Raw genomic sequence first — 15,125 nt, forward strand, 5'->3', positions numbered from 1 at the left:
CTGCAGGACTTGCAGTGTCCTTTCAGGTCTTGTACAATTTTCCGCAGTGGATTGAGCTGCCCTCAATTGCCCTTAATTGCAATCTGTGTTCCTACCTGTCCTTTCTACACTTCTTTCCTCTTTGCTTTACTTTTTTTTTCCTTTTTTTTCATAAAGCGTGAGCTTACTGTAAAAGTTCCTCTTCAATCAGATGAAATAGAAGGTAACTCATGTATGGAGTTCTGGAACAAAGACTTCCTAGCAATTGATCCTTGACTGGGGTTCAATGCAGGATTGAAGAGCCTCAGGGTAACTGCTCACCTGGTGACCACTCTCCTTTCCTCACTGCTTCTTCAGGGCTTTTATTCAGCCCTTTCCTCTATTCCCCCTGATAGTTTTTTTCCTGAGTATTTCCTCTGCAGCTTGGATTTGGTCCTCCAGGTCCAGAAGACATGTTAATTAAAGCTACATGTTGCAGATGGCCAGAACACCAACTGGTTTCCATATCTCAGAGCCTGCCACCTACAGTTCAGCTCATTGCAGTTGCACTCTTCTGCTTTTTGGAGCTGGAGAATGTATTTCAATTTACCTTTGGAAGCGAGAGTGTTTGCATTATAAGCAGAGCAATGCTGCCAGACTGCTGTTGGGAAATGCTGGGAAATATTCCCTCCTTGTGTGTACATCACCTTGCAGAGCACGCATTTTGCTGGGTCTGTCCCTGGGCAGTAAAGTACCTCCAGCTGCTTGTGACTGAGGTCTGTCTCTCCTTTCCTCTCTTGCTGCCTTGCTGAGTGAGGGCTCAGTATAAACACTCTTTGTGTCAGAGATGGCTGCGTCCCTGCCAGCACCGAATTCTGGCTCTTGGGTTTTTTTTTTTCCTCCTTGCTCCACCTCTCTTCAAAACCGTTTCAGTTTGGTTTCTTTTGTTATTGGTTTGGGATGTCTCTCCCTCCCTGCCTTACCGACTCGATTATTTTGTAATAGAAGCAAAAGGTGAAAAATGCAGAGAGCCTTCAAAGCGCAGCAATCTGCTTCCTGCTAACTTTGTCTGAGTAGTTTCTGCTTATGAAAGCGGCGTTACGGAGCTCCTTTAAAAGTCTTAGCTTGCCAAGCTTCCCTAAAAACTCAGGTAAGGACTCGTCAAAAACATCCCTGTATTTCCCCTCTCTGCTTTGCAGCTCTTTCTGCTCCTGCACGCCGTCCAACAGAGCTGTGTTGTCTTCAGAAGCGTTGTTCAAACCACAGCTGTTCACCTTTCTCTCTTCTGCTTGGAAAGCACTGCCTGAAGGGTTCCTTATCTGCAGCGCATCTCTTCCCTCCCTGCCTCTGTGTATGCTCTTAACCTGCGTTGCGTGTTTGTTATTCTCTCAGAAGGTATTTCTTTAAAAGAAGATGTAGAATGTTGCCATAAGGAGCAAGGAAATTGGCTGCAGTAACTTGAGAGCAACTTCCATGGGTTTTCATTTCAGGTGGCATTCTCTCAGCCCTTTGGGATTTGAAGTTCTAGATCTGAGAAGTAGCTCATGGTGAGAGCTGGAAGCTCTTTGATGCTTGTATTCCTGCTGGCAGTGTGTATTTACATGGGACATGTTCCAGAAGTTGATCTCTCCGGAGTGCAGTGGGTCAAAATTAGCTGCTAACAGAACTAACTTCCACCCCTTCAGTGGCTGTGAGCTCTGCGCCGTTACAGCTTAGTCATTACAGATAATGGGGCTTTCTGCAACTCACTAAATACAAACTCAGAATCATCAAGGTTGAAAGAGACCATTAAGATCATCCAGTCCAACCATTAACCCATCACCACCGTACCCACTAACCATGTCCCTCACAACTTGTGGTCCTGCCTTGTTTCTATCCCAACCTATTGCTGTCATCCTCATTCTGTCCCATGTGATTTCAGCTTCTGCTCTCCCAGAATTCAGATCCACCTCTAAAGCTTTTTACATAGATTGCTGCTTGCTGAGTGCATGTAGGAAGCTTAGGAGCTGATTAAGAAAAAAACAAGCAGTTTGTAATTGTGTCATTAACTGGCAATTGCCTCCTCTCTTTCTCTCATGTTGGTTGAAGTATTTTAATTCAGACGCGCTTAAACGTTAATTATAAGCCAAATGTTTCAAGGGACAAAAAGAGGTGAAGGAATTTTACAGCCTTTTGCATGTGGAATAAGCAAAAATCTCATTGCTCGGCAATTCATCATCGTGTTGGGCTTCAGGAAAGTGTCACCGTGCCGACATAGCATCACCGCGTGCTGTGCTTGGAGGAGTGCTGCCATGCCATTAAACATCACCCGCCATTTGGGGCCTCTGCAAGATATGAGGAAACTTTCAAGTCAGTGAAATTGCTGCCTTGTAGCATGATTTAATAAAGGCTGTGCAGGAAAAATAGCTAAAATTGCCTCTGCTGTCTACATTTCTTTAATTTCGCAAACTTCAGCATGGGCTGTTGAAGCTTCTTTCAGGGTTCCTCCAGCTGATTTATTTCACAGCTGAGGGTCTATATAGCCTCTCCTAAAGCTTTATTCCCTTCTATGCTGAAAGTTAATGGAGTGTGGATAGCTTAATTCAGTCACATAATGTGTTGTCATAATTATTCGGGATATTTCAAACAGGCTGTTTACAGTGATAGGAAAAATGTTTGCGAACCCACTCAAAATGTTGAACTGCTGCATAGTTCATCTGCTGGAATTGTGAATGGTGAACCGAAAGGTGGAAACAATTCATCTCTGTTCAATTGATGGCTGCTTTATGCGGAGCTGCCAGAAGTTCAAGCTCAGGAATTGTAACAAATGGCAGAGCCAGCCGAAAAATTGAGGACAACCTGAAACGTGCTGTAATTAAATCAGCCTTTTATTTGCAGAGCTTGCTTTTGGTGATAGGCCAGATGACTGTCACCAACCTGTACGTGTAGACTTATGTGCCCATGAGTTTCCCTGCTGCTGTGTGTGCAGAAACCACGTGGTGGCCCAAGAAATGAGGTTTAAGCTTCTCCATGCAGTGAGGTACTGCTAATGGATGACCTTAGTGTCATAGAATCATTACGGTTGGAAAAGACTACTAAGATCATCAAGTCCAAACGTCAGCCCATCACCACCATGCTTTGGTTCTTCCTTTTGTGCTTTCTTTTCATCTCTTCACGTCGCTTTTGCTAAATTACTGTTGGCATAAAGCTACTGGGATGGCCGCATCCAACTGCTGAAGCAAGGTTCACATCTTGGTGCTCTGGATAGAGCTGAGTAAGGTTTCACATCAATATGGAGCTATGATTCCACTCAGAATAAAGCTTGGTGTTTTGGACCAGCGGCTTCTACATCTACAACCTTCTCTTAGCATCATAGCATCATTCCCAAGTTGGAAGGGACCCACAAGGGTCCTCACGCCCAACTCCTTCTTCCCTGTGCTGTTGCTTTGAGGGAACCACCTACGCTCTGTTTATTCCTGCACATCAGAAGATTTTTTCTCTGCTTCTCATTGCAGCTGAACAGCTTGCTCTGGGATTGCATTATTTTTGCTAATGGCCTCCTTTGGCCTATAAAACAGTTCCTACTGGTTTACATTCCTTCTCTGAAAACATGTATAGGAGTGTGAGGAAGCAGATTCCCTGCGTGTCTGTTTGGCATTGCAGAGCTGGCAATTATGTGTAAATGTGTCTTTTTCTTAAGCCAGAGGATATTTCCTGTGTTATTATGTAGGCAGAGTTCACATGGAGCCATATGCTGCTGTTGTCAGCTGTATTTCAGTGCAGAGAGGAATTATAAAGTAGACTGAGGTTCTTGTAAGGAATGGCTCTCTGGCTGGGTGAAGCAGGATAATTTCCCCTTATGCTGAACGTGGCTCTCCAAGTGGGAAATGGTAGCCAGCATTTTATAAAGTGCCGTGAATTATATTCCTAAAAAGCCTTTGCAACCTTCAGACAAGGCTCTCACTCTGATCTCTATCATCATTAGTTTAATGCCTCACGGTTCTTGTGTCGAGCAGGACGCGAATACTGAATTCTTCCAAGCTCTCCTTTTTCAAAGGAAATCTTCATTAAAGCAGATTTAGATTAAATTTCTTCTTCTGATACCCGATTCCCCATCCTGCTATTTGTATTGGCGGCGTTACCCATAAAACAGGTGGTTGCCATTAGTGTGAATCATAATACTACTTTCAATTAAGCCTCAATTTGACTTGCCATTCAGTGCTTAATGTGTGTCGGGAAGCATTTTGTTACCTTGCAGAGCAGGGTGATGGATGAAGCATCAGCAAGGCCAAAAACAGCATTGGGGTAACTCAGCTCCTGCCATCTGAGGAATGTGGGACCCCAGGAATGCTGCCATCCCATGGCTGCTTTTAGTTCAGGCTTTCCACTTCTCTAAGGTGACATGCATACTGCAAGCACGATGCTCTCCAGGGTTACCTCTTTGAGGTTTACAGCCTAACTAAAGGGCTTTGATAATGCTGGTAACAAGGCAGAGCAAAGAAAGCATTCTGGAGTTTAAAAGCTGAGTCTGTAACTGACTATAATACCCTGATGTGTCTCTGGAGGAAACGTTTGATATAGGGCATAAATATCCCTAAGGATGGATGTGGCCCGTGGATGTTTCCAGCCTTTCTGTAAATTAATGTTGTTCTGTAATCAAAAGCCATGGGCTAATCAAATGAAAGCTCTCCATAGGGGTAGAGGGAAAGGAAAAATGGCTTTGTTGTTGGCCAAAGAGAATAAAATACTTATAGATAGCTAGGGATTGCTCTGATAAAATAATCAGGTGGGTTTGAAGCCTTCCTGAGGATGGTGATCTTTCCTGCCAGGTCCTCACTATGCCCTGCATGCCTTTAATTAGGAATAGGTGTTGGTGATGAGATATAATGACCCTCAGCTCTCTGGGACCCTTCCATTCGGAAAGTGTTCTTTCAGTTTTGCTTCTGAAAGCCCTGGAATGCCAAAGTTGTTTGCTAATGATGTCCCTTGCCTTTATTTAGATGTAACTGCAGGTGCTTGGGAGCTGCTCGCTGTGTGAGAGCTTCACTTCCACCCGAACAATGAGAAGTAAATCAATTTGTTAATCTGATGAAATTTGCCATTGAATGTAATTACTTTTGGAGACATGCAATTACATGCTGATTTCCAGAACAGGCAAACTGACATCTTCTGCTGGGGATGGAAAGATTTGAAACAGAACAGTTAAATGATACTTTAAAACATGAAACAGCTGCTTCCTTTTTATCTGCTCCTGCCTTCTTATTTTTGGCATCGACCGATGACATTTTTCTCCTTTTAGAAGTTGTTCCCTTTCACATTAAGTAGTATTTTCCTTAGCAGCTTCTTGGAATCGTGGAATCATAGAATGGCCTGGGTTGAAAAGGACCACAATGATCATCTGGTTTCAACCCCCTGCTATGTGTAGGGTCACCAACCAGCAGACCAAGCTGCCCAGAGCCACATCCAGCCTGGCCTTGAATGTCTGCAGGGATGGGGCATCCACAGTCTCCTTGGGCAACCTGTTCCAGTGCATCACCACCCTATGGGTGAAAAACAGCTCGAGCTGTGCTTGGGATTGAACCATGACCATTCAGCCAGTCGCATCATGCTCTGTAGTATTAACACTTCACTGACATGGGTTGCTGGTTGCACTTGGTGATCTTTGGGGTCTTTTCCAACCTTGATGATTCTATGACATCTGCTCTGACTGGAAACATGATGCTCCATCACAGCCTCTTTTTGCTGTACCAGGATGGGAAGAACGTTCAAGGCTGTCTCAGTCTACCCCATATTTTTATTTCCTTATTTTTATTTTCCTTTGAAATTAGGAAAGGTACCATTTTAGTGCAGTCCGCCCTATTAATATTCTTTCATTTTGTTTTCTCGCCTCAATCTCATATGGGTGATTTAGCTGTGTTGAAGAAATAACTCACACATCTCTGGTGCTAAAGCTTATCATAATATGTTCATGAAGCATTGAAAGTCTGGCCACGTGGCTTTCCCAATACATCAGCTACATAAATAAATCAAGCTATAGGAGGGCAGGGACGCTGAGATTCAGATCTTAACAATACCAAAAGGATTTTGTAGGAAGTTTTCTTTTGGATGTGAGAGTAAGATGTATATGGATAAGATATGCATGGGATATTCTATGATTCTCTTACCCTTAAAAGTAGATGATAGTTTTTTCTGTCTCTCTTTCAAATTTCAAGCCTGGAAAGCATCGTATCAAAAAATGCAGAATTAATTTTATGTGGAAGCAAAGTCTGCATTACATTAGCAGTAATTCCTCCTGGGTGGGGTCCAAGGTGGTGATGTACTGACTGCTTGCAGGTGCTGTGCTTCTGTGCTCAGCAGCCCTTCCTGAAAGTACAGTGGGCCACTGCTGAACGTAAATGGGAAGCATTGGGTTGAAATATGTTTCAGCAAATGAGCGATGTGGGCCATTGCTGGGAAGATTTTATGACTACCAGAAGAGCGAGATGTATTTCCTAACGTGAAAGCTCATTTAAAGAGCCAAAGAATAGTACACGGAGTGAATGAAGGGGGAGAAAAATGCACTGGGAATAGAACACAAGAAGTCACAACACTCACAGAATCACAGAATGGCTGGGGTTGGAAGGGACCTCAGGGATCATGAATCTTCAACCCCCTCCCCAGCCATAGGCAGGGCCACCAGCATCCACATTTAATACCCAGGGTTGCCCAGGGCCCCATCCAGTCTGGCCTTGAACACCTCCAGGGATGGATGGGGGCATCCACAGCCTCTCTGGGCAGCTGTTCCAGCATCTCACCACTCTCATATTAAATAACTTAAACACTCAAACACAGTACACACAGCCTTGTTAGACCACTGGGGAAGAATCCATCCCATAATAAGTGGGATGACAAAAGCAGAAGGCGTCTGGCTCCTCTGGTTGTCCAACGTGAAGGCAGAGCCACCAGTGCTCCCCTAACAAACCTCAGCTGGCACTGCAGGTCTGCTTTGCTTCTGTTAAAAACAATCCACTCTTGGAATGTTGCTGGAATATCTTTCTCTTGCATTTTGTTTCCTGACCTCATGTTATGATGTTTTTACCATATTGGCAAATCTCACAGCATGGACAAGTTAGGGTCAGGGCAGCATGGTTCTGTGGCATCCTGGTATAATGAGGCCACTAGGAACTAATTTCTGGGAAGATTAGGTTTGGTTTATTATTTAGTTTTTTCCTGAATCTGGTGTGTTTCTCTATAGTGATGGATGTCGTGCGTAGTTATTTCTTGAAACAGCGCAAATAAGACAGGTTCCAACCTGATTTCCTCACTTGGAGCTTTATCATCACCATCCCCAACCCACCCCACCATGCCCATAACCACATCCCTCAGTGCCACATCCCCATGTTATAGACCAGATCCAGGGATGGTGACCCCACCTCTTCCCTGGGCAGCAGTGCCAATGCCCTGATCACTCTTTCAGAGAAGAAATTCTTAATATCCAACCTGAGCCTCCTCTGGCACAACATGAAGCCATTCCCTCTGCATGTATCCACATATATCGACACTGCTCATTTTTCCCTCCCCAGCAGTGCTGTTTTTCCACATTAAGATGTCTTTAACTCAGAGTCATAACAGAGGCTCTTAAGAAAGAAATCCTTGATTCGTGAAGCTCATGAATTCTGACTTCAGCCCTCCTTGAGGATGCAGATATCAGCACCACCTAATGAGGCTGCCCTTTGATCAGCGGTTACACGGGCTCCATCTGATCCATTGGAAAGAAACCTTCCACTCCGTTTTCCTTCTCTTGAAAGAAACCCAGATCAGGCTGCAGCTCATGGGCTCATCTTTTCTGATACAGACTGATCAGTATTTTAAATGATTCATCCTTTATGGCCCTCAGAAATCACAGCTCCCTCTGGGGGAGGGGGACCAAGCTCTTTGTCTGCTGATAGAGCTGTAGCTCTCAGCCCTCTCTTGCTGTGTGTCCCATGCTTTGTCTGGCCAGAGGTGATTCAAGACAGAAGGTTTTGGCCATTTCCATTTGCCTGCTATTTTGCATCCTGAAAAAAGCCTCTTAATTTGTATTTAGCTGCTTTGTTCTTCTCATTATCTTTGATTCCTGCTTGCTACCCACATTTTCCCAAGGAGGCTGTGGATGCCCCATCCCTGCAGGCATTCAAGGCCAGGCTGGATGTGGCTCTGGGCAGCCTGGGCTGATGGTTGGTGACCCTGCACATAGCAGGGGGTTGAAACCAGATGATCCTTTTCAACCCAGGCCACTCAATGATTGCAAGCTCTTCATGAAAACAACTTTTACTCCATTTACGTAAGTTTTTTGGCAGCCATTCAGGTGGCCGTATGCTGTAAACTCACTTTTCCTGGACTTCCAGTGTCTGGGAGAGTGGCTGAGCTGTCGTGTGCTGGAAGTTTTAACTTTTACCATGTTGAAACTCCCCGTGAATAGTCGGTCTGCTCGCTGATCTCACTTATCCTGTACACAGATGGTGCTGGAGCTGGGCTGGGCTCAGAGCCAGCCAACGGGATCCTTCACAAACACATCCAGGCAGCAGCATTGGGTGCTGCAGAGGAACTTGGGGACTTGCAATGGGGAAGGGTGGAGCATTGCAGACTCAGTGGCTGCTTTCTGTGTCTGGCTTCCGCCTTTGTATTTGCAAGCACTATTTGCAAAGCTGCTCCAGGCTGCCTCATCTCCAGAATAATCTTTGCAATAGTGTCTTAGTCGAAATCCACTGAAAACAGGGAGTACGTCAGCATTACTTTTCCCTCTTACAAGATTCATATAGTGGCAAGAAAGCTCACTCTGTAACCAGAACATTATTCCCAGCTGCAGATTAGTGCCTCTTCCTCCCGTGGCATGAGCCAGGCGCTGTGGGGATGGAGTTGTGGCATTGGCCCTCCCGCTGCAGCTGTCAGACCGACATGGGAATGCAGTCCGCACTGCCAAGCTGAGATAACTGGAAACAGCTCCACAGCATAAACACATCTGAGGTCCAGCTTAAGGGCTGATATTTTAGATAGGTTTTCAAGGAGTCTCCTGCACTCCTGAATTTGTTGCCATTCAACCAAGTAGTGGAAAATGTGCATTTTTTCCCCCTTTTTTTTTCTTAAACAAGGGGTTTTATAGCATTGTTTTCCTCTCCTGAATTCCTCTTAACGGCGTGAGCTCCTGACCTGCATTTCTTTCTTTCTTCCCCCCTCTAGTTAGACTGTTGAAGTCCAAAAGGCATGAAGCGCAGTTCTTGCACTGTGGTTGAGGAGTTACTGTTGCTTAGAGGTGGCAGAATTAAAACCAGCAACACAGAAGTTTGCTCCAAGGATAGAAATCCCTTTCCAAGGGGCTTTTACCAAACCTGTAGGTCAGACATCAAGGTGAAGTGTGGATATACCAAAGCTTATAAGAAACCAGAAATCCTTTCTTGGACAAACAGAAGAGCTTTCGGAAGCAAGCTGTGTTGGGGCAGAATCAATGTGACAACATCTCTTTTCTGCACTTATTTATTTCTGCTCTCTTCCCTTGGAATTACAAGCAGGGAATTTGCTTTCAAAGGCATTCAGCTGGATACCTTAACAATATACAGATTGTGAGAGGCCACAGGTAAGTAGAGATTTTGTCTGCAGGCAGTGTGCAGGGTTGGGGTGTTTGGGACTGTTTGATTCTGTTTCTGAGCCTTTAAAATAACTTCGAGGAGTCTGGTTTGTTAATAACTGAAATGAGGGACTGACTTTAGCCTTTGGGTAACATTAATAATTTAACTGAACTCAAATGTTGTTACCCCAAAATGTCCTGTATTTAACTTTTGTCTTCAGAGTGAGTTCTTACGGAAAAAAATCACCACGTTTAGTTCAGTTGTTGGCGAGAAGTGAGGCAGAATTATGTGTGTGTGTGTCAGGCTCTCTGCTGTGGGGAGGGATTGGAACTGAAACTGTAGAACAATCAGAATCACCAAGGTTGGAAAATACCTCCAGGATCCTCCGGTCCAACCATCCACCTACTACCAGTATCCTCCCCACTGAACCACGTCCCTCAGTACAACATATAAATGTTTTACAGAATCACAGGGGTTGGAAGGGAACTCAAGAGGTCATTAAGTCAACCACCCTGCCAAAGCAGGCACCCTACAATAGGTCACACAGGTTGGCATCCAGCCGAGTCTTGAATCCATAGAAGGAGACTCACCAGCCTCTCTGGGCAGCCTGTGCCAGTGCTCTGTCACCCTGATCATATAGAAATTCTTCCACATGTTAGTACAGAACCTCTTATGTTCAAGTTTTAGGCTGTTGCTCCTTATTCTATAACTGTGCACTTGTGAGAAGAGCCTGACCTCATCCATTTGCCTCACATCTCCCTTTAGGTCTTTATACACAGATCCCCTTTAGGTCTTCCCCTGGCTGAACAACAGACCCAGGTCACTCAGCCTTTCCTTGCATGGGGAGATGCTCCAGGTGTTCTTGAACACAGGAACTCCTTTAAGATACTCATGCCATGGAAATGCAGTGAGTTTCAATTTAAACCATTACCATTTGAGCTTGTTGCATCCCCTCCTCATCCCAGATGCTGCCCTATCATTGAATGTTCTCTTAAACTTTTAAGTTTAAGACTTAGTCATCTCTCCATCCCATCCTGGGATGCTGCTACTGTCCACATGCCTTTTAGGAGAGAAGCATCCAGCAGCCAACCGCAAGGCCTGGCCACCAGAGAGGTCACAATGCTGTGAGTTCCATGCCAACCCTGCAGCCAGACACTACTGCTGCTGCCCTCACAACCTGTGAGGTTCACCATCCCAGCACTACCTTCGTTATTACTTCAGGTACTCCCTCTTATTGCCACAGCTCTGGAAGCAGGAGCTGGGACCCTTTTATTTCAGGTTTTCTCTCCTGCATGATTGCTGTTGAGTTGTGGAATTCCTCTTCTCTTGCATGACCATTGCCTTCATCAGTCTGTGGGCAGGATCTGGCAGATGGCAATGGGAAGTCCTGATCTTTAGGTTTAAGATACTCTTTTTCAGCTCTTCAAGGAGCTGAGTGTTTTCTGCCCCTACCTTGGGTTCTTGTGGCATTTGGTAGTGCGTTACCATAAGGAAGATTGTAGAACTGTAGGATGGTTTGGGTTGGAAGGGGCCTTTAAGATCATTGAATCACAGAATCATAGAAGGACCTGGGTTCAAAAGGACCACAATGATCTCTCGGTTTTAATCCCCTGCTATGTGCAGGGCTGCCAACCACCAGGTAAGGCTGCCCAGAGCCACATCCAGCCTGGCCTTGAATGCCTCCAATGTGAAGCATCCTCAGGGGAACCTGTTCCAGTGTCTCACTGGATGTGCTTCGGGCCCGAACAGATCTTGCTGCCCTGGTTATGGCACTTCCAAGTGCACTGTTGGCGCATCCGAAACTGAGTTGTGCATCACTATTCAGCACCTGGCTGTTTTTCTGATCAAATACTTCCCATTTGTCAGCTTTGTGTGGTAATTTTTTGTGATGCTGAGAAAAGGGGGGACTCGATCTTAAGCGCTGGTTTTAATTTAGAGGCAGCTATGCCTGTGTTTGCTCCGCACAGCAATCGGAAAGCTCACATGGGGAGACAAAGCGTAGATAATTGGCATTTCTGAGCCAACTGCTGACTGCAGCCAATTAGCTGAAAAGTGACAATTTGTGACTACTGCAGTAAGGCAGCACAGTATTGGAATATAAATTGATTTTCAGCTGGGTGTAAGTTCAGAAGTGAACTAGTTTTTATATTTGCACAATACCAAATGTTTGTGCCGTAAAGGCTCGATGGCTTAGTTAGCATTGCAGCGTATGAAGAACAAGTCATTTATCTCCTTCATTGGCTTTCCACACAGGAGCAACATGGCTCACAGTAGTAGGTGTGGAAATCAAATTTTAGTGAAAATTTTATGTTTATTTGTTGCAGAATATAAATTTGGGCATATGAACCTGTTCAGCTACACCACATTCACCAGAAGCTTTTCATCTACAAGGTATCAAAGCAGTGGTCTGACTGTGCTTGGTTGGGGGGTCGGTTTTGAGTTTCTGGTGAGCAATGGGGAATGCAGATAGGAACAGAGTAAATTCTGGGATATCTCTCTTTGACCCAGTTCTTATGGATCTGGTCTGGTCAACTGGTGCTGTAGCTGTGGATGGCTGTAGGATGATAGAATATCCCAATTTGGAAAGGACCTGCAACAAGTCCAACTTCTGGCTCCACGCAGGACTACAAATTCAAACCACATTTCTAGGAGCATTAATTAAAAACAGAAGACCATTATTTTGGTGAAGTAACTGAGGACAGTGCAAATAAAACGCATACTACGCTGATAAAAGCAAAATAGCTAATCCTGAGACAGTTACATTCTAAGATATGGTAATTCAAATGTTAAGAAATAAAGTGCTGCACATACAAGACCTTCCTTCTCTGAAGCTTCAAGCTCCCTGATAAAGCAGTTCCCTACAGTAGGTTGCACAAGTCGGCAACCATCCAGTTTGTGAGTATCTCCATAGGAGACTCCCCAGCCTCTCTGGGCAGCCTGTGCCAGCGCTCCGTCACCCTGACCATAAAGAAGTTCTTCCACACATCAGTACAGAGCTTCCTATGTTCAAGTTTTAGGCCATTGCTCCTTGTCCTGTTGCTATGCACCTCTGATAAGACCCTGACCTCATCCATTTGCCTCCCACCTCCCTTGGGATCTTTATAAACATTTATCAGATCCCCTCTCAGCCTTCTTTTCTCCATGCTGAACAGAGGCAGGTAACCCAGCCTTCTTTTTACAGGACATACGAGGTGCCCTTCATCATCTTTGTGGCCCTTTGCTATACTCTTTTGGGGAGATCCTGTCTTTTTGAAAGTGGGGAGCCCAGAACTGGGCCCAGTATTCTAAATGTAGCCTCACCAGGGTTATCAGCTTGGTTGTTTTTTCCCAGACCCTCATTGCTTAGCCTGTAAGAGTTGCCATACTGCTGCTGTTGAGTGGAGAGTACCAAAACCAGCACCGGGTTTTGGCCATGAGTTTCACAAGGGTGCAACGTCTTGGTGCTTAAAGAACTGCAGTCTGTAATGGTGCTTCTCTAAAGCAGAAGAGCACTCTTTCCCCTCACCGTTCTCGTAAAGGGCACAGTGAGTGTTTTGATGACTTTGGCATCACTCAAGAAGGCTTTAAAAAACAACATCGCCACACATTTGTTTTTCAGCTGGTCCTCTGACTGTAGCGCAGGCACTCAGCATTCAGGCCACGGCTTCCTCTTACTGTCGTCTGTATTCTCCAAGGTCGGATTGAATCCTTGCCTCTAACCATAAAAAAAAGAAAAACAGAAAAGAGAAAGTGGAGGTGCTGGAGAAGAAATAGAGGAAGGTGCACATAAATGTCATGTGCAGCTTGTTTGGCTGTTGGGTGTATTTCTCTTTGGATTTCCTTGGAGCTTTCAGCCTTCTGTGCTGCTTTTTTGTTCATTAACGTTGGCTTTGGGGTTGTGTTTAAGTAGAAAGCGAACACTCTGAGCTTTCTTCATGTCCATGGCTTTTGGTGCTGGCTGGTTCTGTAGGCTCGGATGCCATAAGGTGCTCCCACCTACAAAGTGAAGGTAATGGATTGAGTGCAAGGGACCTTTTTTAATGATCTCATGAATTCAAAGCAAGCACTGAACCCTGGTTGGTGGTCAACCTCCCATTGTGCCTTCTTTGCTGTACCTCTCCAGTTTAAGATGTTAATTAAGTTCTATATTTTTCCCTTTCCTAAGAGAGCATCCTCTTCAAAATACCATTTCCAGTTTCACGTTTTTCCTCTGTGATGTGAAGTGGGATTGGGAAGAAAGGCAGAACTGATGTGATTCATTTCCCTTTATGCGAAAGTGGGAAAAGGTGAAAATACAGACAAATAATCCTGAATTGTTACCGGGAGAATGAAAAGCTGCGAGGAGAATGTTTTCTCTGTTCATTCATGTTTTCTCAAGCACTGAGATAGCCCAAATGCTCCAAATCATGTTATCAGAATACTATTCTGGTGATGGTCTTCAATCCATTGGCAGCTCTTCAGGCTGATACACCCAGGCTCAATGAAGTATGTTCAATATAAGGAATTATTTGAGTCTGAGGGGAAATTTGCCCCACTCCCATTATGGCTAATAGTTCTGCTTTTATGTGTTGAAAATAAGCAGTAATTTCCAGCACAACTGGGAAGTGTTACTTTGTGATGATTTATCCGTAATTCTCTTGACTGTTTCTTCCTATGCTTCACAAAAAAACCCACACATTTTTACAGTTTCTCATCAGTTTCACGTTAGTAATTTTTTCTTAGTGGTACAGAAAACCCAGATACTTTTCTATGAGCTCAAGGCACTTGTAAATTGGGGCTTAAATGCCTTTAGATATGGTTGTACATAAGGGCATAAGGTGAAGTTGTTTCAAAATAAGTAGCAGACTTAAGAAGCACTTGGTCACTTTGGGGGGGGAAAAATAAAGTAATCTAAGTTACATTGCAATTTCATTTCTACTGGAACACTGTGTTACTGATGCAAACCAGTTCCTGGTATGCAATCATCCCAATTTGTTTGTCAGCCGTTGTATCCGTCACTCACAGTAGTTTGGCTTCAGAAGAATATTGAGTTTGAGATACCGACTGTTAACTGAAATTTCAATTGGGTTCAGATTGCTTTTCCTTCAGACAAAATATGCTGTGGCCAAGTGCTTCGGAACTATTGCAGGTAGATGGTGTTGGGTGGTGGAAGTAGACCAACTTTCTTCTTGCCTTCATGTTTTATGTTCATTGAATGACAGAGGAACTGAAAGGTGGATGTGGTGCTTGGGACGTGGTTAGTGGGCATAGCAGGCTTGGGTTGGGATTGAACTTGGTGATCTTTCCAACCCATTCAGTGGCTCTGTGATCTTAGTGGTCTTTTCCAACCTTGATGATGCTGTGATTTGACAGAATCATAGAACTCCTGGGTTGAAAAGGACCACAGTGATCATCTGGTTCTAACCCCCTGCTATGTGCAGGGTCACCAACCAGCAGCCCAGGCTGCCCAGAGCCACATCCAGCCTGGCCTTGAATGCCTGCAGGGATGGGGCATCCACAGCCTCCTTGGGCAAGGACTTCTAAGCAGGGTTGTTAGCAGGACACGTGCCATGGAAGTGACACGGTGACTTAACAGCAGAGCTGAATTTCCTCCCGATGCCTGGAGGTGGCCCTCCCACCCTCCTG

The 15,125-nt window shown here is 44.8% G+C and overlaps 1 protein-coding gene across 2 annotated transcripts in view; it reads left to right on the forward strand.

Moving 5' to 3' along the window:
* The window catches only part of ATRN (attractin), a 130,833-nt gene that overhangs the window by 74,449 nt on the left and 41,259 nt on the right, over positions 1–15,125 (forward strand). The window contains exon 25 of one of the 2 annotated variants that reach the window (XM_015862984.3): positions 1,449–2,370. The exons of the other annotated variant lie outside the window; for it this stretch is intronic. Coding sequence (XP_015718470.2) covers positions 1,449–1,478 — 30 coding nt within the window. The 3' untranslated portion in view covers positions 1,479–2,370. Of the gene's footprint in view, positions 1–1,448; positions 2,371–15,125 lie in introns of those variants that run through there. 2 annotated transcript variants of the gene reach the window in all.

This window comes from Coturnix japonica, chromosome 4 (genome assembly GCF_054131305.1).
Source record: "Coturnix japonica strain WE chromosome 4, WE-NBRP24, whole genome shotgun sequence".
NCBI classification, from domain to species: domain Eukaryota; kingdom Metazoa; phylum Chordata; class Aves; order Galliformes; family Phasianidae; genus Coturnix; species Coturnix japonica.